The 22,446-nt window shown below is 36.1% G+C and overlaps 2 protein-coding genes across 2 annotated transcripts; both read left to right on the forward strand.

Moving 5' to 3' along the window:
- The first annotated feature begins 430 nt into the window (after positions 1 to 430).
- On the forward strand, positions 431 to 1,481 carry LOC100252912 (V-type proton ATPase subunit G1). Its single transcript, XM_059734840.1, has 3 exons — positions 431 to 583; positions 670 to 770; positions 844 to 1,481. The coding sequence occupies exons 1-3, from the start codon at positions 496 to 498 to the stop codon at positions 985 to 987; spliced, it is 333 nt and encodes a 110-aa protein (XP_059590823.1). The 5' UTR covers positions 431 to 495; the 3' UTR covers positions 988 to 1,481.
- A 14,284-nt stretch (positions 1,482 to 15,765) lies between these two features.
- LOC109121968 (TMV resistance protein N) lies at positions 15,766 to 18,352 on the forward strand. The gene is made up of 4 exons (XM_019217869.1): positions 15,766 to 16,032; positions 16,563 to 17,297; positions 17,403 to 17,873; positions 17,956 to 18,352. Exons 1-4 carry the CDS (start codon positions 15,766 to 15,768, stop codon positions 18,229 to 18,231), a joined length of 1,749 nt encoding a protein of 582 aa, XP_019073414.1. The 3' UTR covers positions 18,232 to 18,352.
- Positions 18,353 to 22,446: the final 4,094 nt, after the last annotated feature.

The raw sequence follows: 22,446 nt of genomic DNA on the forward strand, positions 1-22,446 counted from the left end.
TTTAATCCACTTAGTACTAGGAAGCCGGTGAACAGGTGGCAAATGATCCATTTTTATCTCAATACTACCAGAGCCAAATAATATCCTCCTCTACCTCAGTATTTTTGCCTTGAAAAACTAACTGCAACCTCCTCCCTTTGAAGAAATTAAACACAGGTATGGGGTTCATTTCCTTGGTTTTTTGTTTTTTTTTTTAATTCAATTTCCTCCCTTTAAAATTTTTTATTATTCACAATCCAATTTGAAGAATTGGGTCTTTTATTTGGCATATGGAATTTGGAAGACCCACTTAAATACATCGATTTGAGTCACAACATTTGAATGATCTTCTTCGGCAGAATTTTATGAAATGATGCTACTTCTGTTTTCTTTTTCTTTCTGATTAAAATTTCTCAAAAATATATCCTGAATTATACAGAAGTAATTAAGTGATATATTTCTCTATATATGGGATTGAAAAGTGCTTAGTCTTGTATTTTAGGTAGCATATTTTCCATGGATTCCATGAAAGGACAAGGAGGCATCCAGATGCTGCTGACTGCAGAGCAGGAGGCCCGACAGATTATTTCCAGCGCTAAAAACTGTAAAACCCCAATCCTTACATATCTCTTTCCAAAATTACAGTACTCGTAATCCGAAATGATGCTATGATTGAACAATGTGTTTCAGTAAAGTTGACGAGGTTGAAACAAGCTAAAGAAGAAGCTGAGAGGGAAGTGAAACTCTACCACTCCAATATGGAAGCTGCCCACCAGAAGAAAATTTCTGAGGTATCAGCACAAATATTGCCATTGCCAAAGGTTTTAGAATGACAAGGTCTCACTTCACTTTTGATTTATATAGACGAGTGGGAGCAGTGGGTCAAGTGTAAAACGGCTTGATGAAGAAACTGCAATGAGGATTCAAAGCTTGAAAGAGTCTGCTTCTAGGGTTTCATCAGATGTTGTTGCCATGCTCATCAAGCATGTCACAACGGTGAAAGCTTGATATGTGGTGGTCAGTACAACTACTTCATCAGTTACATCGATTAAAGCTCGATCTACTTTAGGTCTAGGGCTTCTACTTTTATGGTCTTTTCTAAATTTGTAGAAACCCCGAGTTCCATTTGGATCAGGGAAGTAGCCGATTAAATGTTATTAACTTTACGATCCTGATTTAAATAACCACTTTTCTCTATGTTTTTCTTTCTTATTTATTTTTAGGTTCTCAGTTGCAGAGTATGAGGCATATGAAAAATGAAAATTGCAATAAAGGAAGAATGAGAGATGAGAGTTATGGAATAAGCTGCCAGCCTTCTCCAGACAGATTTTTTAAATTAATTCATGTAGTCACCTTGATGAGTTGATTACTTAATATAAATCTCATGGAGAGCGAAGTAGTAGATGAGTTGTTGCAATTTGAATGATTTGTAACAACTGTCATATGATTTCTTTGAGGGATCGATTAGAAAATCTCATAAGACTGGACGTTACAAATTTTGAAAATTTATGTGTGGACAGATTAAATAGAGGCTAAAAGAACTTGATTTTCTTTATTTAATTTGTTGTCTTTTCTTTCTAGATAAATACAGATCATATCAAGTGATTCTTTAGTTAATTTATTTGATACCCTTGAGAACATAAGGTGTAATTTTTATTATTTTTTAACAAAATTAATGACATGAATTGATCCCCCTACATTTCTTTAGGGAAGCTTTTTACTCACTATATATTATTTTTTATCTAAGAATTGGATAGACAATGTTGTTTATCCTATGTTAGCTTCACTTAATCCTTAGAATGGAGAAATGAGACCAAACTGATTAATATTGAAAAAATATAAGGCCTGTTTATTACATGTTCAATTATATATATTTATTTTTAATAAAATAAATCAATATTTATGCTTTTATAAGATATTAATATCCATATTTTTATAATTAATATTCATAAAAAATATACAAGTTAATGATTTTAATTATAATATTACTATTCATATTTTATTAAAATTACTTATTTTTAATTTATTTATAGTCACAAAATTATTTTTATTTTTAATAAGACTTGAATAAAATCTAATTTATGTTATATAAAATAAATTTATAAATTTTTTTACAAAATTAAAATAAAAAATTATTTTTAAAAATAGCTTATTAAAAAAAGTTTTGGGTTTTCAAAATTTTTTGAAAAGTATTTTTAAAAATAACTTACACTAATAAATCAAAATACCTTCTATTAGAGAGGAATAAAATTTTTTATTTATAGGTGAGATTTCATTTCCTTTGAAATCATTCTGGACTTCATTCTCATTGATATTTAAGTTATCCAAATATAGGAATGAATGAGAAAACGAATGAGATGTTCATTATTACTCCTCATCCTCGCATACCAAACATGGCCTAATAGAAATTATTTATCCTTGCTTTAGAGTTCAAAAGTATAGATTAAACTCGAACAAATTATTTGCATTGTTATTTTAGTATTTAATTTGTGCAAGAATTCAATTCTATATATATACCATAACATCAATATATATGTTCTAAATATGATACCGATTAACTTTACCATATCGGGCATTTAATGATAATTTTTATTATTTTTCTATGAATTTATTCTTTAACCACATGAAGATGTTAAATATAAAGAGAATTAGGAAGAATTGTTTGTAAAATTGTGCTTACACAGTTTATTCATGTGCACACAAATTTATAAAATGATGCCATTGGGCATACAAGAAATGTGAAAAAAAAAAAAAAATCATCTTGACTCATAGAAGTATGGAAATAACAAGAAATTATACGATCAAGGTCCTAAAGACTTGCATGAGAATTAAGGGACCATCAATAATGGAATGACTTGAGCTTGATGTCATTGTGAATCTTTTTCCCACATTGAAGATACCAATCTTGAATCCAAGAAGAAAAAAAGGTGTTTGCTCAAGGTTTTGGTTATGATGTTTACAAGTTGATTGTTAGTGTAAACATAAGCTAGACATAGTGAGCCACTAGTTAATTTATCACCCACAAAGTGCTAGTGAAGTGCAACACGTTTCATGCATCATTGAAGCAATGGATTGACACATACGTAAGTTGCAGTTAGATTGTTTAGAGACAAGATTTAGTGGTTTCAAGGGACTAAAACCAAGCTGACACAAAATATTAGGTATTTAGGTTACTTTTGCAATTGTAAAGTCAACAACCCTATACTCTTACTTCATTAAATCATGACCTTGCAATGGTGATTTTTTTTAGCATTAGGAAATAAGATTGTCATTAAGAAAAATAACATATGTAGTGATATAGGTGTTAGGATAGAGTCCTTAAAAGTAGTGACATGATATAACAATTTGATTTCATGATAACAATTTTCCTTTTGTCTATTATGTTTGTAGTGTGATAGATTTGAGCATTATGTTATGATCACTTGTATTGTAAATGACTTGAGTATATTAAGAGTTGTATAGAATATTTAAGTTATAGGTTTCTTACAAATTAATGAGTTAGTTCATAATTGACTTATGGACTTGGGCAATCCATTAAAAGATATAGTGCGTTATCTCCCAATTGGTGGATGACTTGTCTTAATCATTAGGATAGGTTTCCAATGGTGAGTATACTAGTGTATATGATTACCATTGAACATAACTTTAAGGGAGTCATGACTAATGGCTATTTGGTTGTCATGACTACTCAAACCTACTATGTTGCATGACTTATCAACCTTAAGAGAATATTGCATTAGTTATGAGGTCATCAATTACTTGACCTATGGGTGAGATCCTGAGTTATCATACATTCCCTATGGATTAGGTAACTAGTGGTTAAGGCAAGTGACAATAAATATTCTTGGTAGAAGCACCATGACATCCCATAGGCTTGAGATAGTATGTTCCTTTGGGTGATCCTTGAAAAAAATGGGTACATTTTTAAGAAAAATACATACTTCTTTCTAAGGTGGACTATGACTCTATTATGCCTTAGTTGGGTCTAAGTATTCACCAATATATGCCTCAAAATGAAATTGAGGTTACCTTCTTAGCCATTTCTAGACCCTACTTACTTCCTTAAGAAAAATATGTACATTCTAAAGAAAAATATAAACATTTGTTAAAAAAAAAAAGAATACATACATTTTTAAAGTTTGACTGTAACACTATTCAACCTTATTTAGACCTAAATATTTTCATAAGGAAATCTATCTTCCCTTGGCTCATTGGTCATTTCTAAACTCCACATACATTCTTAAGAAAAATATGTACATTCTTAAGAAAAATGCATGCATTTTTTGAAGGCAAACCGTGATCCTATTATGCCTAAGTTTTTTATTTAAATATTTACTAATGTGAACCTTAGAATGATTTAGAGGCATTCCCCTCCCCCATTAGCCATTTGTAAAACTTACGTGCATTCTTAACAAAACTACTTCCAAAAGTGAATATTTACACCTAAATAATGTTGAATAGAGTCACATCCTACCTTAAAAAATTTTACTCATTTTTTCATGAATGTATGTATTTTTTATAAGGATGTATGTAGGGTTTATAAATGGCCAATGAGGTAGGGGAAAGGCCTTAAATTTATTTAGAGGCTTCCATATGTGAATATTTAGACCTAAATAAGGCTTAAAATAGGCCACGGTTAGCCTTAAAAGAATGTACGTATATTTATCTTAAGGATGTATGCAAGGTGTAGACATGGCTAAGGAGTAGGAGAAAGCCTCAAATTCATTATGAGGCTTACATTAGTCAATTATAGACCCAAATTAAGTACAAGAGGGTTATGATCCTCCTTTACAAAAAAAATATGCATATTTTTCTTAAGAATGTATGTAGGGTTTTGAAATGGCCAAGGAAGAAAGAGGTGGGCTCAAATTCATTCTGGGGTTTACATTGGTGAATATTTAGACCCAACTTAAGCATAGTAGGGTCACAGTCCGCCTTACAAAAAACCTATGTATTTTTCTTTAAAATGTATATAGGCTTCAACCATGATAAATGGGGTTTGGGAAGCCTTTAATTGCATCTTGGGCATACATAAGTCAAATTTTAGACTCAAATTAGTCCGAATGAGGTTATGATTTGTGAAACCAAGGTTTGGTTAATCTCGATTTTGATTATTACAAAATAAGGTATGGAACTAATGATTATATTTCAAGTGTGACTAGGCAAGATGATTTCCAAAGTGGCAATCACAAAAAACAAAATCATGTCAAAGGGAAATCAATAAGAAAAAAAAATATATCAAAGAGAAGTGTTTTTCAAGACCCAAGCTTCATAGGATCTCTTTATAAGGTTGTTGGTGCACTAGGTTTTTCATGCATTACATTCTTTACTTATGCACCAAAATCATCCAAGAGTTATTTTGTTTCAAATTTTTTAAAATTAGATGATTTCATATTTTCAACTAAAACCTTGTGTCAAATGCTTTTCAAACTCATTTAAAAAATTTTAAGTTGAACAAGATGGTTATTGAGTAAAAAATGGCTCAATCGGTTAAGGGATCAACTCAATTGATTAAGGAATCTACTCAACCTGTTGAACCAACTGAGGAACCGGTTAACATGTTCAACTCAATCAGTTGAAAGATGCAAAAACCTTCTCTCTCTTCTGGAATGCTTGTTCAACCAATTGAAATTGAACCTCATCCGATCGAATATCAATCGAACAATGGTCGAGGTTCAACGGTCACCTTCAATGTATTAAATGCTAACGACTAGTGAACTGATCAAATTGGAACTCAACCGAACAAACCCTTAATGACTAGTTTGACCTCTCTTCTCTATAAAAAGGCTCAAGTCTTTATTGTTTAAGAGTTTAACCTTTCAAAACCCTTCTTAAATTTATTTGAGCCTTGGAATAATGTTTTTTTAATGCACCTTTATTCTAAACTTGCAGATCATTAATTAGTGCACAATTTAATCCTAGTTTATCTTGTATCATTTTAGCCTAAAGTTTTGTACTATGATTTTGTTTGAGAATATTTTCTATCTTTATTTGTAAACCTTTGAGAGGAAAAATATAAGAGTGAGGTATCACTTAGGGATTCTCAAGTGTGGAGGTATCACTTAAGGGGTTATTAAAGAGTAAGGTGTCTCTTGAGGATTGTAAAGGGTGCCTATTGACTCAAAGATTTACAAATAAAGATAGAAAATATTCTCAAACAAAATCATATTGACTCAAATGATGTCCGCGTGATTAGGATATATGGAATTGATGGAATGGAACGTCGTTTGAAGGAAATGGTCTCGCTAATGCCTATTGACTCAAATGACGTCCGCGTGATTGGGATATATGGAATTGATGGAATAGGCAAGACAACTCTAGCCAAAGTTGTGTATAACAAAATTGTTCATCAATTTGATGGTGCTAGCTTTCTTTTGAATATTAGTAGTCGTGAGAAGGGTTTGTGATTACTACCAAAAAGTGCTATTTTGTAGACCTAATTATAATGGTTTTAAGCACCTTTGAGTAGTAATCATATTCATTTAACCCAATTAATTCATTAAGGTCCTTAGTAATTGGTTTTAACCATTTTGTGGCAAGTTTACATGTTTTTATCAGCTTATGAATCAATTCAAGCATGCCAAATGATGGAGGAGCTACTTGAACAAGTTATGGAAAAGCTTATGGAAGCTCAAATTCATGAAGAACCAAGCTTTGGAGCTCCATAGCCCTTTGCCAAAGTCGTTCAAAGTATGCAAGGAGAGAAGCAAGGAGAGAGGAAAAACAGAGTGAAGAGGAAAACAGAGGACAGCAGCTACAGTCTTCTTGCGTACTTTTGGAGCACTTTCCGAAGTCAATTTTCTACATTCTATATACCATTTGAAAGCTCAGGAAGTCAAAAATCCAACTCTTCAAACCGTGTACGATTTGGAGCTGAAATGAGGAAGTTACAGCCTTTGGAAGATGACTACTCCAAGCTGAAGGAAGGATTCAGCAAAGTGTTGCGAAATCACCCTTTTGTTGCGGAATGATTTCGCAGCCTTTTTGCACAGTGCTTTGGATTTCCCTTGAAGTTTCACACCGTGATGGAAGCCAAACACCACAAGATGAAAGCCAACTTCGCACCAGTGCGGAACCAGCCTTTTGCTGCGAAGTAATTTCGCAGCCCTTTTTGTGTGTCTGCGAAATCTCGCAGACACCATTTTCTCCTGCGAAATGGTCCTTAGTGCTTCCCGATATTTGCCACCGACTCTTTTGGATATTTTTCTTTAGATATTTTTGTATAATTTCCATTTTCTCCTTGTATTCAACCACTCATGTAATTCCTTAGCTAGGAAGTATCCAAGGAAGGGTAAATTACCTTCCTATATAAACTCTCTTGTAAACACTAAAAAGAGGACGCTCGGAGAATCATGTAATCCAATATATAGAATCAACGAACAGAGCACTTGCTCTGTTTTTCATATATATTCTTGTTTTCTCGTTAGTTTTCTTTCTAGCCAACCAAACTCTGAGGATTTTTCCTCAGAGGATGAGAGGCTAGGCTCTTTGTCTCTTGGAGTAAGGAAAGCCGGGTAAGTTTCCACATGTATAATTTGGAAGTTTTGTTGTTTTAGTTTTTAATGAAGAGAAAGTGTAACCCGTTAATGGTTTTTATCTTTTTAGTTAACTTAAAACGCCTTTAAATCACCTGGGCCAACACTTGGTAAGGCAAGTGATCTCCGTCCATGGAGATGCACTAGTTTACCCCTTGCGAGCCTCTGGGAGGTGACTTGAAGGTAGGATTTTCTAGAATAGCCAACACTTGGTAAGCTTTTAGACTCCAAGGAGACATCCATTAGTTATCTCTTGCGAGCTTTTGACGGGTAATCCAAGGTTAAAGATCACCTTGAATGGCAAGTGCTAGGTGAGAGGTATGAGCCATTGCAAGGTGCATCAGTGAGAGGGATTTAGTGTTTGAACCCATTAATGGGAAGCATCTGTACAACACCGGTTGGAGAAGGAACTATATGTTAATTCTCTAATGCGAGGAAAAGAAACAAGTGACCGGAACTCTCCTTTTTGTATGAGGAATCTGAGCCTAGTGATCTGAACTCCAAGAAACACTTTTCTTTGTAAGTAAAATCAGTTACTATTTTTAGTTAGCTTAAAACCAAACCTTTTTCATTTAAACATCTTTATGTTTTCTTTTAAAGCTAACCTTGAAATGAAAAGGCACCAATTCAGCTTTGAATTAATATCATTTGCAAAGTGAAAACCCATCCCAGTGAACGATTCTAGAGGCACTATGCTATAGTAGCTTTGTCTTTGCTACCCTAGTAAATGGTGTAATAGGTTATAAATTTTGTTGATTACTCCCTCAATCAAGGAGCACCAGCTGGACACGAATCAACTGAGACACCAATTGGGCATGAATCAAATGGCGCCGTTGCCGGGGATCGAACCCCGAATCAAATGGTGCCATTGCCACTGCCGCTGCTAGGGACGAATCAAATGGCGCCGTTGCCGGGGATCGAACCCCGAATCAAATTGTGCCATTGCCACTGCCGTTGCTAGGGACGAATCAAATGGCGCCGTTGCCGGGGATGGTGCCACTTTACAGTGATATGATCTTTTCAGAGTACTTGTGATCTTCATCACAAGTTTGGTGACTTTTCTTTTCCTTTTACTAACTCTTTTTATTTCTTTATTGTTCATATTTTAGTATACCTTTTATTTAGTTTTTAGTTTACCTTAATTTTCTTTCTTTGAATTGTTTTTCTTTTGTTTTCTTTTGTGTTCTCTGTTTTTAATTCACAAATTGCTAGTTGTGCATGCCATATTGAATACGAGATAGCAGAGGAAGCCATGAACTTCATGAGTTATGTGGCTGAAGTTTCAAGAGGATGGGATGAACCAAATGCTCGAGATATGGGAAGAATGACGTCTCAACCTAAAGCTAAGGGTGAGATGTATATTTTGAATGATGGTATGGACATGAAGGCAGAGATTGCAGCTATGGAAAGGAGATTGGATGAGCTAGAAATGAACCAGATGCAACCAGTGCAAGCCATCTCTCAAACACCATTGCAAGCTATGCCTTGTGCCATTTGTCTATCTTATGAGCACTTGGTGGATGAGTGTCCTACCATTCCAGTCGAGAGGGAAATGTTTGGTGATTGCAACACCTGCAATTCCAATTGGAGGGACCATCCAAATTTCTCTTGGAAACCACAGCCACCTCAGTATCAGCAACCTGCTCAAGCACCACAGCAAGCCTCAAGCCTTGAACAAGCTATGGTGAATCTTAGCAAGTTCGTGGGAGATTTTGTTAGAAAGCAAGAAGCCATCAATGCTCAAATCAATCAAAGAATTGACAGAGTGGAGAGTACTTTGAATAAAAGGATGGATGAAATGCAAAATGATCTATCTCAGAAGTTAGATATTCTCCAAGATTCAATCTCAAGGCTTGCCAACCTCAACATAGTGCAAGAGAAAGAAAACTCTCCTTCTCAACCTTATCAAAATTCCAAGGGCATCCATGAAGTGGAGGCTCAAGAGGGAGAATCTTCAATGGTGAAGGAAGTTGAAGAGGTTATCACTCTGAGGAGTGGTAAAGAGGTTGATCTGCCCACATGCAAGCTAGAGCATAAGGTAGGGAGTGAAACAGAGAAAGAAAAGAGGGAGGAAATCAAAGGAAAGAAAAAGGGGAAAAGCATAGAGAAAGATGACTATGATTTTGATATAGATGAAGAACCACAGAGGATAGTCATCAAGGAATTGATGAAGAAACACATGCCTCCACCTTTTCTCCAAGCTTTGTATGGCAAAATCATACAGAAAAAGTCTCAAGTGAAGGATGCAAACTTCATATGGGATCCGGGCAAGCTAAATCAGGAGCAAATTTTTTGATGGACTTAGTCTTTTTAAAGACTAGCTAGTCCATATCTTTTTGTTTTGTTTTTTTTTTACTTGTTTTAATTTTGATTTAAATGCTTTAATTTTGATTTCAATGCTTTAAATCTAGTTTGTTTTGATGTAATATAGGTTTTTGGATGATCAAAATCAAGAGGAATTGAAAAGAAATTGAAGGAAGTCTTTCGGAGCGAAATCGGAGTGAAAACAGAGCAAAAACAGAGCAAAAACAGGGCAAAAACAGGGGTCTGCGAGATTTCGCAGCCTCTGCGAAATCGGCACTTTGCTGCAAAACCAGTTCGCAGCCTCAGGCCCCTCTCTGCGAAAGTTTTCGCAGCTGCGAAACCAAGTATGGCACACGAGTGCCACTTCGCAGCACAGGAGCCCCCATTTCGCAGCTGCGAAAGCGGCTGCGAACCACCAAAGCATGAAATCCTCCATTTCGCAGGGAAAGCTCCATTTGGAAGGGTGTTTCGCAGCTGCGAAGTCAACTTTTGGCACACGAGTGCCACTTCGCAGGACAGGAGCCCCCATTTCGCAGCTGCGAAAGCGGCTGCGAACCACCAAAGCATGAAATCCTCCATTTCGCAGGGAAAGCTCCATTTGGAAGGGTGTTTCGCAGCTGCGAAGTCAACTTTTGGCACACGAGTGCCATTTCGCAGCACAGTACCCTCATTTCGCAGCTGCGAAAATGGCTGCGAAACCCAAAAAAAAAAAAAAAATTCATTTTTTTGGCAGCCAAAGCCCCATTTCGCAGGGTATTTCGAAGCTGCGAAACCACTTTTGGCACACGAGTGCCATTTCGCAGCACAGTGACCCTCATATCGCAGCTGTGAAACGGCTGCGAAGTTCCAAAACGTGAAAAATCCCAATTTCACAGCCGCACCCCCATTTCGGCAATTGTTGGACACATCTCGAGCACTTTCCGAAGTTCAAATTATGCATTCAATATCTTGTTTGAAAGCTTGGGAAGTCACGAGTCCATAGCTTCAAACGGTGCTCGATTTGGATTTGAAACGGAAAAGTTATGGCCATTTGAAGATGACTGTGCAAACCATGAGCGGAAATGTCGCACCTCCATTTTGCTACTGTTGGACACATTTTTGAAGCACTTTCTGGAGCTCAAATTATGCATACCATATCTCGTTTCAAAGCTTGAGAAGTCAGGAGTCCAGCGCTTCAAACGGTATGCGATTTGGAGGTGAAATGAAGAAGTTATGGTCGTTTAAAGACAAGCGCGCAAAGCTGAGCGAGAATTTCGCAGCCGAGACGCCATTTGAAAGGGTGTTTCGCAGCTACGAAACCACTTTTTGGCACACGAGTTCCATTTGCAGCATAGTTCCCCTCATTTCAAAGCTGCGATACAGCTGCGAAACCACTTTTTGGCACATGAGTGCCATTTTGCAGCCCCGTACACTCACCTTTGAGCTGCGAAATCACTTTTGAGCTCCGAAATGGCTAAAAAATGCTCCAAGCTTCAAAAATGGTCTGCGAAAATGCCACTTTGCTGCAAAATCACCTCCAAGCTTAGAAATGGCCTTCAAATTGCGAAATTGACTTGCAAAATGGAAGAAGGTTTGCAAAAACACTTTGCAAAGCCAAGGGAAATTGCTAAAATGCCAACAGAGCCCCGCGACCATGCATCTGAAGAGGAGAGCCCCGAGCACCTTGAGATCACACACACAAAGCCTCTCACTCCATTTTTGACCTCCTTAAACCATCAAATCCCATAGCTACCAACTGAGAGCTCCAGTTGAGGAGACTATGCCACTTAAGGAGACTATCAAAACAGAGGCCAAAGTCCTAATCCAACCCATTCAAGAGGCCACCACAGACACATCAGCTCAACAGGACCTTACCACTATTTGATCATCTCTTTACTTTTTGTCTTTACATATCATATTAGTATAAATAATTCCTTGTTTTGATGTCTTATATTTTGGAATTGGATGTATTACTGATGATACATCATACATAGACATCAATTCTTGTTTAAACTTGGCATTTTTCTATTTCCTCTACTCACTAACTCTTATGTTTTTTTGAAACATGTGGTTTCTCCTATACGACTCAGACTCCATGTCACTCAGGAGGTACCACTTACTCCCTATTTTTCAATCGCTTTTGTCACATTGAGGACAATGTTCAGCTTGGTTGGGGGGAGAGTTGAGGAAGTAAGTATTGTTAATAATGCTAAGTTATTTTGGTAATTTAGTTGTTTTTTGCTTAATTTTAAATTTTTTAAGTTTTTTTTCTCTACTTTCCATGGTTATTAAGGAAAAATTTTCAAAATGAAATGGGAGAAATTGAATTTTTGTCTTTTTACTTGACTTAGATTTTGTATTATGCTTATTAAAGTTGATGAATTGTTGAAACTTCTATTGAAGTCAACCTTAGTTCTTCCACTTTAAGCTATCCACACACTGTGCACAATAGGTTTCGAGTATAAGATGAAAAACTATTTCCCTCTTGACTTAGGAAAATTTTAGACTTGGTACCTTTGACCTCATTTAATAGTGTTGGGACACCTTATAAAAGGCCAATGAGTCTTTGAAGAAAAAAAAGAAAGAAAGAAAAAATGTTTGCTTGCCTTGAAACCCGAGCAAGGTCTGAGGGGTATATGGTGAAAATCTTTAAAACCTGGTGCCCTAAGCCTTCATTGGTTGGGAGTCACCGACCTCAATGCTCGTTACAAGGGTGAATAGGTGGAGTTTAACATACTGTAGGTGCTTGGGTATTAAAATTCATTCTCAAAAGTCCGGGGTAAAATCCGAGGAGTTAGTGGTTGAAAGATCCTTAAAGCTTGATGCCCTAAACCTTAATTGGTTGGGAGTCATCGATGGACCCCCGTTACATGGACAATTAAAAAAAAAGAATAACTTTAAGCCTTGTACTCCTACAATGAAAAAAATTGTGAAAAAAGAGGTGCGTTCTTAGCCTATTGGAGGTTGATTAGTTTGCTAAGCTTTGAAAAAGAACTAGGTTGGGGGGAGAGATTAGTTCAACATACTATATTCGGAAGCTAATAAATAACACTTAGATTTTTGTGGAAGAGTAAGGTTTGACCCTTTGGAAGTGGAAATGATTTTAAAGCTTAAATTTGCATAATGTCTTCTCTTTAAGAATTGTGATTAGACAAGTTATTTGATAACTCTTGTTGAAGTTTGAGTTTTATTTCTTTAATGTTCCATGTGAGAGTTAGATCATCATGCCACTTGAAAATTGTTTTTTGATCAGCATGATGTTGTAAATTATAGTATTGTTTATTTTTATTTTTCTCTCCTTCATTGCTAAGGGACTAGCAATGAGTCGGTTGGGGGGTGTGATTACTACCAAAAAGTTCTATTTTGTAGACCTAATTATAATGGTTTTAAGCACCTTTGAGTAGTAATCATATTCATTTAACCCAATTAATTCATTAAGGTTCTTAGTAATTGGTTTTAACCATTTTGTGGCAAGTTTACATGTTTTTATCAGCTTATGAATCAATTCAAGCATGCCAAATGATGGAGGAGCTACTTGAACAAGTTATGGCAAAGCTTATGGAAGCTCAAATTCATGAAGAACCAAGCTTTGGAGCTCCATAGCCCTTTGCCAAAGTCGTTCAAAGTATGCAAGGAGAGAAGCAAGGAGAGAGGAAAAACAGAGTGAAGAGGAAAATAGAGGACAACAGCTGCAGTCTTCTTGCGCACTTTTGGAGCACTTCCCGAAGTCCATTTTCTACATTCTATATACCATTTGAAATCTTAGGAAGTCAAGAATCCAACGCTTCAAACCGTGTACGATTTGGAGCTGAAATGAGGAAGTTACAGCCTTTGGAAGATGACTGCTCCAAGCTGAAGGAAGGATTCAGCAAAGTGTTGCGAAATCACCCTTTTGTTGCGGAATGATTTCGCAGCCTTTTTGCACAGTGCTTTGGATTTCCCTTGAAGTTTCACGCCGCGATGGAAGCCAAACACCACAAGATGAAAGCCAACTTCGCACCGGTGCGGAACCAGCCTTTTGCTGCGAAGTAATTTCGCAGCCCTTTTTGTGTGTCTGCGAAATCTCGCAGACACCATTTTCTCCTGCGAAATGGTCCTTAGTGCTTCCCGATATTTGCCACCAACTCTTTTGGATATTTTTCTTCAGATATTTTTGTATAATTTCCATTTTCTCCTTGTATTCAACCACTCATGTAATTCCTTAGCTAGGAAGTATCCAAGGAAGGGTAAATTACCTTCCTATATAAACTCTCTTGTAAACACTAAAAAGAGGACGCTCGGAGAATCATGTAATCCAATATATAGAATCAACGAACAGAGCACTTGCTCTGTTTTTCATATATATTCTTGTTTTCTCGTTAGTTTTCTTTCTAGCCAACCAAACTCTGAGGATTTTTCCTCAGAGGATGAGAGGCTAGGCTCTTTGTCTCTTGGAGTAAGGAAAGCCGGGTAAGTTTCCACATGTATAATTTGGAAGTTTTGTTGTTTTAGTTTTTAATGAAGAGAAAGTGTAACCCGTTAATGGTTTTTATCTTTTTAGTTAACTTAAAACGCCTTTAAATCACCTGGGCCAACACTTGGTAAGGCAAGTGATCTCCGTCCATGGAGATGCACTAGTTTACCCCTTGCGAGCCTCTGGGAGGTGACTTGAAGGTAGGATTTTCTAGAATAGCCAACACTTGGTAAGCTTTTGGACTCCAAGGAGACATCCATTAGTTATCTCTTGCGAGCTTTTGACGGGTAATCCAAGGTTAAAGATCACCTTGAATGGCAAGTGCTAGGTGAGAGGTATGAGCCATTGCAAGGTGCATCAGTGAGAGGGATTTAGTGTTTGAACCCATTAATGGGAAGCATCTGTACAACACCGGTTGGAGAAGGAACTATATGTTAATTCTCTAATGCGAGGAAAAGAAACAAGTGACCGGAACTCTCCTTTTTGTATGAGGAATCTGAGCCTAGTGATCTGAACTCCAAGAAACACTTTTCTTTGTAAGTAAAATCAGTTACTATTTTTAGTTAGCTTAAAACCAAACCTTTTTCATTTAAACATCTTTATGTTTTCTTTTAAAGCTAACCTTGAAATGAAAAGGCACCAATTCAGCTTTGAATTAATATCATTTGCAAAGTGAAAACCCATCCCAGTGAACGATCCTAGAGCCACTATGCTATAGTAGCTTTGTCTTTGCTACCCTAGTAAATGGTGTAATAGGTTATAAATTTTGTTGATTACTCCCTCAATCAAGGAGCACCAGCTGGACACGAATCAGCTGAGACACCAATTGGGCATGAATCAAATGGCGCCGTTACCGGGGATCGAACCCCGAATCAAATGGTGCCATTGCCACTACCGCTGCTAGGGACGAATCAAATGGCGCCGTTGCCGGGGATCGAACCCCGAATCAAATGGTGCCATTGCCACTGCCGTTGCTAGGGACGAATCAGTTTGCTTCAGTTACAAAAGCAACTTCTTAAAGATATTCTAGGGGGAGATATTCCGACCATAAGCGACATTTCTGAAGGGAGTTATGAAATAAGGCATATGTTTATGTCTAAAAAGGTTCTTGTTGTTCTTGATGATGTTGACTCTGACGAACAACTTAATTGCCTTTTTCCAAATCATAATGCATTTGGTCTAGGTAGTAGAATTATCGTAACATCTAGAGACAAATATTTGCTTGTTAGGTGTCAAGTGGATGCATTATATGGGGTTAAGGAATTAAATTGTAACGAAGCTATTCAACTCTTTTCTCTACATGCATTTCACATGAACAGTCCTCAAAAAGGTTTTATAAACCTATCGAGCTGCATAGTAGATTATTGTAAGGGACTTCCACTAGCTCTTGAAGTTCTAAGTTCTTTCTTGTTTGGTAAGAAAAAAATTGAATGGAAAAGTGTACTGCAAAGGTTGGAGAAAGAACCTTTCCTGAAAATCCAACATGTGCTTGTGAGAGGTTTTGAAACACTGGGTATGTTAGAAAGAGAGATATTCTTCAACGGAGAGGATTTGGATTTTGTTCAACGAATACTTGATGCTTGCCATTCCTTTGCAAAACTCATAATGCAAGAGCTTGATGACAAATCTCTCATTAGTATTTTGGACAAGAAGTTATCGATGCATGATTTGATGCAAAAAGCCGGTTGGGAAATTGTTCGGAGGCAAAATCATAATGAACCTGGAAAATGGAGCAGATTGTGGGATCCTGACAATGTTCATCATGTATTGACAAAAAATACGGTAAGAGCTTAAGTACCTGACCTTATTTAGATTTTAAGGCATTGATTTTCAGTTAAAAAGTTGTTTACCTATATGTTTTTAGTTAGATTTTATGGGTTTTGTTCTTTACTTATCCCTTCTTCATGGTTTTTAGGGGACAAAGACAATTGAAGGCATATTCCTAAACATGTCTGTATCAAATGAAATACATCTTACCTCTGATGCTTTCAAAAAGATGACAAAACTTAGATTGCTCCGAGTCTATCAAAATGCAGAAAATAATTCTATGGTTTCTAACACCATCCATCTTCCTCAAGATTTTAAATTTCCTTCTCGTAGTTGAGATATCTCCATTGGGATGGATGGACTTTGGAGTCATTGCCATCAAATTTTGATGGTAAGAAATTGGTTGGACTCAGTTTGAAGCATAGCAGCATAAAACAACTTTGGAAAGAGCACAAGGTATGATTACCACTCCTTTATCAACGAAGTTTAAAGTTCATCGAAGCAAGTGAGTGGGAATTTTAATTTTGATTTACTTTATGTTACAGTGTCTTCCAAAGTTAGAAGTCATCAATCTCGGTAACTCTCAACACCTTCTGGAATGTCCAAATTTGTCTTCTGCACCATGTTTGGAGCTGCTAATTCTTGATGGTTGTACAAGTTTGCTTGAGGTGCACCCACCAGTTACAAAGCTGAAGAGACTTACTATCTTGAATATGAAAAACTGCAAAATGCTTCACCATTTTCCAAGCATCACTGGATTGGAATCACTTAAAGTTCTTAACCTCTCTGGCTGCTCAAAACTTGACAAGTTTCCAGAGATCCAAGGGTATATGGAATGTTTGGTGGAGCTTAATTTGGAAGGGACTGCTATTGTAGAACTTCCCTTTTCAGTGGTGTTTCTCCCAAGACTTGTTTTATTGGATATGCAAAACTGCAAAAACCTTACGATTCTTCCAAGCAACATTTATTCTTTGAAATTCCTGGGAACTCTGGTGCTCTCTGGCTGTTCAGGTCTAGAGAGGTTTCCGGAAATCATGGAGGTTATGGAATGTTTACAAAAGCTTCTTTTAGATGGAATATCCATAAAAGAGCTGCCCCCCTCAATTGTTCATCTAAAAGGCCTACAGTCATTGAGTCTGAGAAAATGCAAAAACCTCAAAAGTCTTCCGAATAGCATTTGCAGTTTGAGATCCCTTGAAACCCTCATTGTCTCTGGCTGTTCAAAACTCAGCAAATTGCCAGAGGAGCTGGGGAGGTTGCAATTCTTGATGAAACTTCAAGTTGATGGAACTGCTATAACTCAGCCACCTCTCTCACTTTTTCTTTTGAGAAACCTTAGAGAGTTATCCTTTAGGGGATGTAAAGGATCAACATCTAACTCCTAGATTTCATCCCTTCTATTCAGGTTACTGCATAGAGAAAATTCAGATGGGATTGGTTTGCAGTTGCCTTATTTGTCAGGTTTATACTCCTTAAAATATTTAGATCTTAGTGGCTGCAATCTAACAGATAGATCGATCAATGACAATCTTGGCCACTTACGCTTCTTGGAAGAATTAAACCTTAGCAGAAACAATTTGGTTACCATACCTGAGGAGGTGAATAGACTTTCTCATCTAAGGGTCCTTTCTGTGAATCAGTGCAAAAGGCTTCGAGAAATTTCCAAGCTCCCACCAAGTATAAAATTATTAGATGCTGGGGATTGCATATCCCTTGAGTCTTTATCAGTTCTATCTCCACAGTCGCCACAGTACCTATCGTCTTCCTCTCGCCTTCATCCTGTTACGTTCAAACTGACGAATTGCTTCGCACTAGCTCAGGATAATGTGGCAACTATTCTGGAGAAACTTCATCAGGTGTAACTCTCTCATGTGTGAATTTGGTATTATATCTTAAAACATTATAATTATTTATTTATTTATTTGTCTTTTGATGCAGAACTTTCTTCCAGAAATTGAATACAGTATTGTTCTTCCTGGAAGTACAATTCCAGAGTGGTTCCAGCATCCAAGTATCGGATCCTCAGTAACAATAGAGCTGCCTCGAAATTGGCATAACGAGGAATTCCTGGGTTTTGCTCTATGCTGTGTGTTGTCACTTGAGGAGGATGAAATAATTCAAGGCCCTGGTCTGATTTGTTGTAATTTTGAATTTAAAGAAGGGCCTTATTTGAGTAGCTCCATCTCTTGGACACAGCGGAGACAGAGTGGTTGAGACTGATCACATATGGCTGGTGTATCAACCTGGTGCTAAACTTATGATACCCAAGTCCAGTAGCCTCAATAAATTCAGGAAGATTACAGCTTATTTTAGTCTCTCTGGGGCATCCCATGTGGTGAAAAACTGTGGAATCCATCTTATATACGCCCGAGGTAAGAAAGTGAACCAACAAACAAGGTATACTAGTGCCAAGAGAAGCAGTGATGGAAGTGGTTATTACTCTCTTGAGGAAACACAACCTAAGAGGCTAAGAGGAGGAGAGAACTGTGAGGAAGGATCCCATGCTTAAACTCATCCAAGAATGCTTAAACTCCAAGAATGGCTTATGTCAGCTTGTTAATTAATGACTTAAAGTTAACTTTTAAGTTAAATTATTCTTAAATTATTGATTTAAAATTTATTATTTATTTTTTACTTTAAGTATTAAGGTTTTTTTATACATAAAATTATCTTAAAATTTATTCAAAATCATCAAATTAATATATTTATCTTCATTTATTCTAACTAATATTTATATTTTTACTAATTCGAAGTAATAAATTTATTTGTTAAACATTCATATTTTTCAAAGTATTATAGAGACATAAATTAACTACAAAGATATTTACTATAAAAGATGAGTTGTGAATGTAGGATCATAGTCATAAAATATACGTTCGCTAAACATGAATAAATAAGGCAAAAAAAAATTTGAGATTAAAAATAAGTTAACAATTTTAACTTAATATTTAAAGTTAATTTTTATTTAAAATTGTGATATTAAATTATTTTACCAAACATGCTTAAACTACTTAATAACTTAAGTCATTAAATTATATTAAACTGCATAACACCTTCTTAATCTCTAATTTAGAGTCATTGTTGGGTTAATAAGTTACGGTACTTTACACCTCAATCACAGGCCATTTTGATTCTAACCATGACCCATTCAGATTCTGATTCGCATTTGAAAGTTTCAGAATTGAGATAATGGAGGTTTGCCTCTTCATTAAATGACAGTTGGTAGTAAGGCTTATCAACTGATCGCATTGCTGCTCTTATACATCGATTCTTGTCATATCTTTCTTTCTATTCTTGAGGTTTGAGACAGGTAATATTAATTTCTTGGGTTTTTTCTTGGAGTTTTGACAGTGAATTATGTTCTTATGTCATTGATCTGAGATAATTTTAAACAATCTCTGTTTCATCTTTGCATTTTAAGAGCTTTGATCTGGACTGCACTGAAAATCAAATGTTTTGTGTGAAAAAAAAAATTATTATTAAATCACCAAAATCTACAACCAAGTACGTCTTTTCCCAAAGAAAAATCACTCTGTTTTGATACGTAGATACTGAGAAATTAAATTTTAGTGGAATAGCCAGTTCTGTTGGAAACGTATGCAATGTAATCTTCTTCTTTCCTGCAGTGGAGAGGAAAACCGTTTTGATCAACTGATTTGTTAGGATACCACAATTATCCTCTGCTTTGATCAACTGGTTTGTTAGGATACTACAGTTATCCCCAGTTCTATTGGAAACGCATGCAATATCCCCTGTTTTCAGCATGTTCTTGGGATTTGGTGTTAGCCTAGGAAGTTTTTCCAATGTTGTTGGCTTGGGATTTTGTGTTACTCAAAAACCACAGAAAAAGGATTAATTTGATCCAACCAACCTTGGTAGGACCATGGAGGAAAATATCGGGATATTTCGACGATATATCGCCAAAACATCTGTGTGTCGATGCATGTGGAAACGAAATTTTCCACATAAATAACTGTGGTCAACGCCAGTGTTAACCGAGGCAAATCTCAGCGTTGACCAAGTCAAAGCTCAAAAATGGGCTATTTACATGCTGCCCAGGGAGTTTTGGTTGGGGGAGCATCCTTGTTAATATTCCTACACCATATATACATATATTAAAAGTTTTCATATACACAAAATATTAAAACACTACTTTAAATAACAAATTAATTATAATTATTTTATGATTAAATAATTTTTTTTCATTTAATTGAGTAACAAAAAGTTGTTAATATCATTAATATATTAATTAAATATTAAAAAATTATACATTTATCATCATTTATTTTATATCATTTAATACATATCATTAATATATTAATTAAATATTAAAAAATTATACATTTATCATCATTTGTTTTATATCATTTAATACAATTAAATTAAATATTCATAATTTTAATATTAAATATATTTTAAAATTAAACATATTATAATCAAATATCACAATATTATTATAGAATAATATTTGATGTGATTTAATAATCAATGTACACTTATATATATATATATATATATATATATATATATATATATATATATATATATATATATATATATATATTAATTTCTTCAACAAAACAACTTAAAATGTCTTTTATACTTCTAATTTCATTTCTAACAGCTTTATTTTATATTTTCAAAAGTTTTGATCAATTTTAAATCAATCGATATTTTGTATCAAAATATCTGCCAATATATCCAATATATCCGTAAAATTGAACTACTGATATATCTGTGATTATCGATATTTTCGTCATTAGGTAGGACATTATTGCAGGAAGGAACATCTTATAATAGAAGTATAATATCTCCAAATGTGGGTTTACAAGGAGGCTTTGAGAGTGAAATACAAAAATACTTTTCACTTGTTTATTTGCAGAACATGCAATTGAATGTGGACAAACCTTAAAAACTGATGCCAATGCCATACTTTGATGGCATTAGTGTGGACCCTTACCCGATCCACCGGACCAGCGCGACTCGCTTTTAAAAGAAAAGAAAGAAATGAAAAAGTTGGTGTTTTCCAGTTTTGAAAAACCCGTCCCCGGTGAGGAACGGTGTTGTTTGGAGTCACCACTTACTTTTTATTTTTGTTTTTAAAATAGGGAAAATTAAGTAAGAACAAAAACCCCTAATGACCCCAGTATGGAAAAAGCGATCTACGAAAACTAGATTCTGGGTCCGGGGATCAGGTTACCCGTTGGGAAGGTACCTCATGCGAGGTAGCACCCCTCTAGGCCCGAAACTCGGTCTCTACTAATGAATTGGGTATGTGGGAGCATATGGGTCAAAGGTCAAATGAAACCCTAGGCTAAATAGATGTCATGAATCACACAATCCTAATTGGTATTTGGCATGCATATGAATTCAACCAAGCAAAACAATGGGTGCGTACCTGTGGTCCCTAGCCAAGCGCTGCATAAAAGGTCTGCCAAACACAGATAAACACATAACAAACATTCAAGATTAAACACCATGCATGCATATGAATTCAATAACCAAAGCCAACGATGCATACCTGTGGTCCCTAGCCAAGCGTTGCAGCAGAGGGTGAGTCAGTCACGCAACATGTATTCAAAATCAAGCATCAAAGCTTGTGCCAAAAAGGAAGATAACTGGTTGAAATGAGGTAAGGGACTCCTCAAATGTCATACAAATCGAACTAGACTCATCTAGACCACACCACCCATAACTTCAAAATTGCCCTCAAACACTGACTTAAACCTTCAAGATGGCTCACAAGTGCCCTATAGCAAATGGGTTTGAGCCCCCATGGATAAGGGCTCGAAAAATGCCAAAATCGAGGGCTACCTAAAGTCCTCCAGTAGAACAGGTTGAACTAGTTCTCAACTAGTACAACCTATTGAGAAGAATTCCCAAATTTTTCTAGAAAACTCCTAAATGAGTGAGGATTCAAACAAAAGAAACGACACTCAATCCCGAGCCCGGATGAGTGAGAACCAGACAAAGAAAGGCAGGTGTTCCTCATGGCTGACAAAGGCAGCCAACTATGGTGCTGAACCGGTTGAACCGGTTCCCAACCAGTTTAGCCTATTGATAAAAAATCCCAAATTTGGTCAGAACGTTCCTAATTGATTAAGGAAGCAAACAAAAGAAACAGTTCTCAATTCCGAGCCCGGATGAGTGAGAACCAGACAAAGAAAGACAAGTGTTCCTCATGGCTGACAGAGGCTGTCAGCTATGGTGCTGAACCGGTTGAACTGGTTCCCAACCAGTCCATCCGGTTGATAAAAAATCCCAAATTTCGTTAGAAAGTTCCTAAGTGATTAAGGAAGCAAACAAAAGAAACGGTTCTCAATTCCGAGCCCGGATGAGTGAGAACCAGACAAAGAAAGGCAAGTGTTCCTCATGGCTGACAGAGGCTGCCAGCTATGGTGCTGAACCGGTTGAACAGGTTCCCAACCA

The sequence above is a fragment of the Vitis vinifera genome, chromosome 18 (genome assembly GCF_030704535.1).
Source record: "Vitis vinifera cultivar Pinot Noir 40024 chromosome 18, ASM3070453v1".
Lineage (NCBI taxonomy): Eukaryota > Viridiplantae > Streptophyta > Magnoliopsida > Vitales > Vitaceae > Vitis > Vitis vinifera.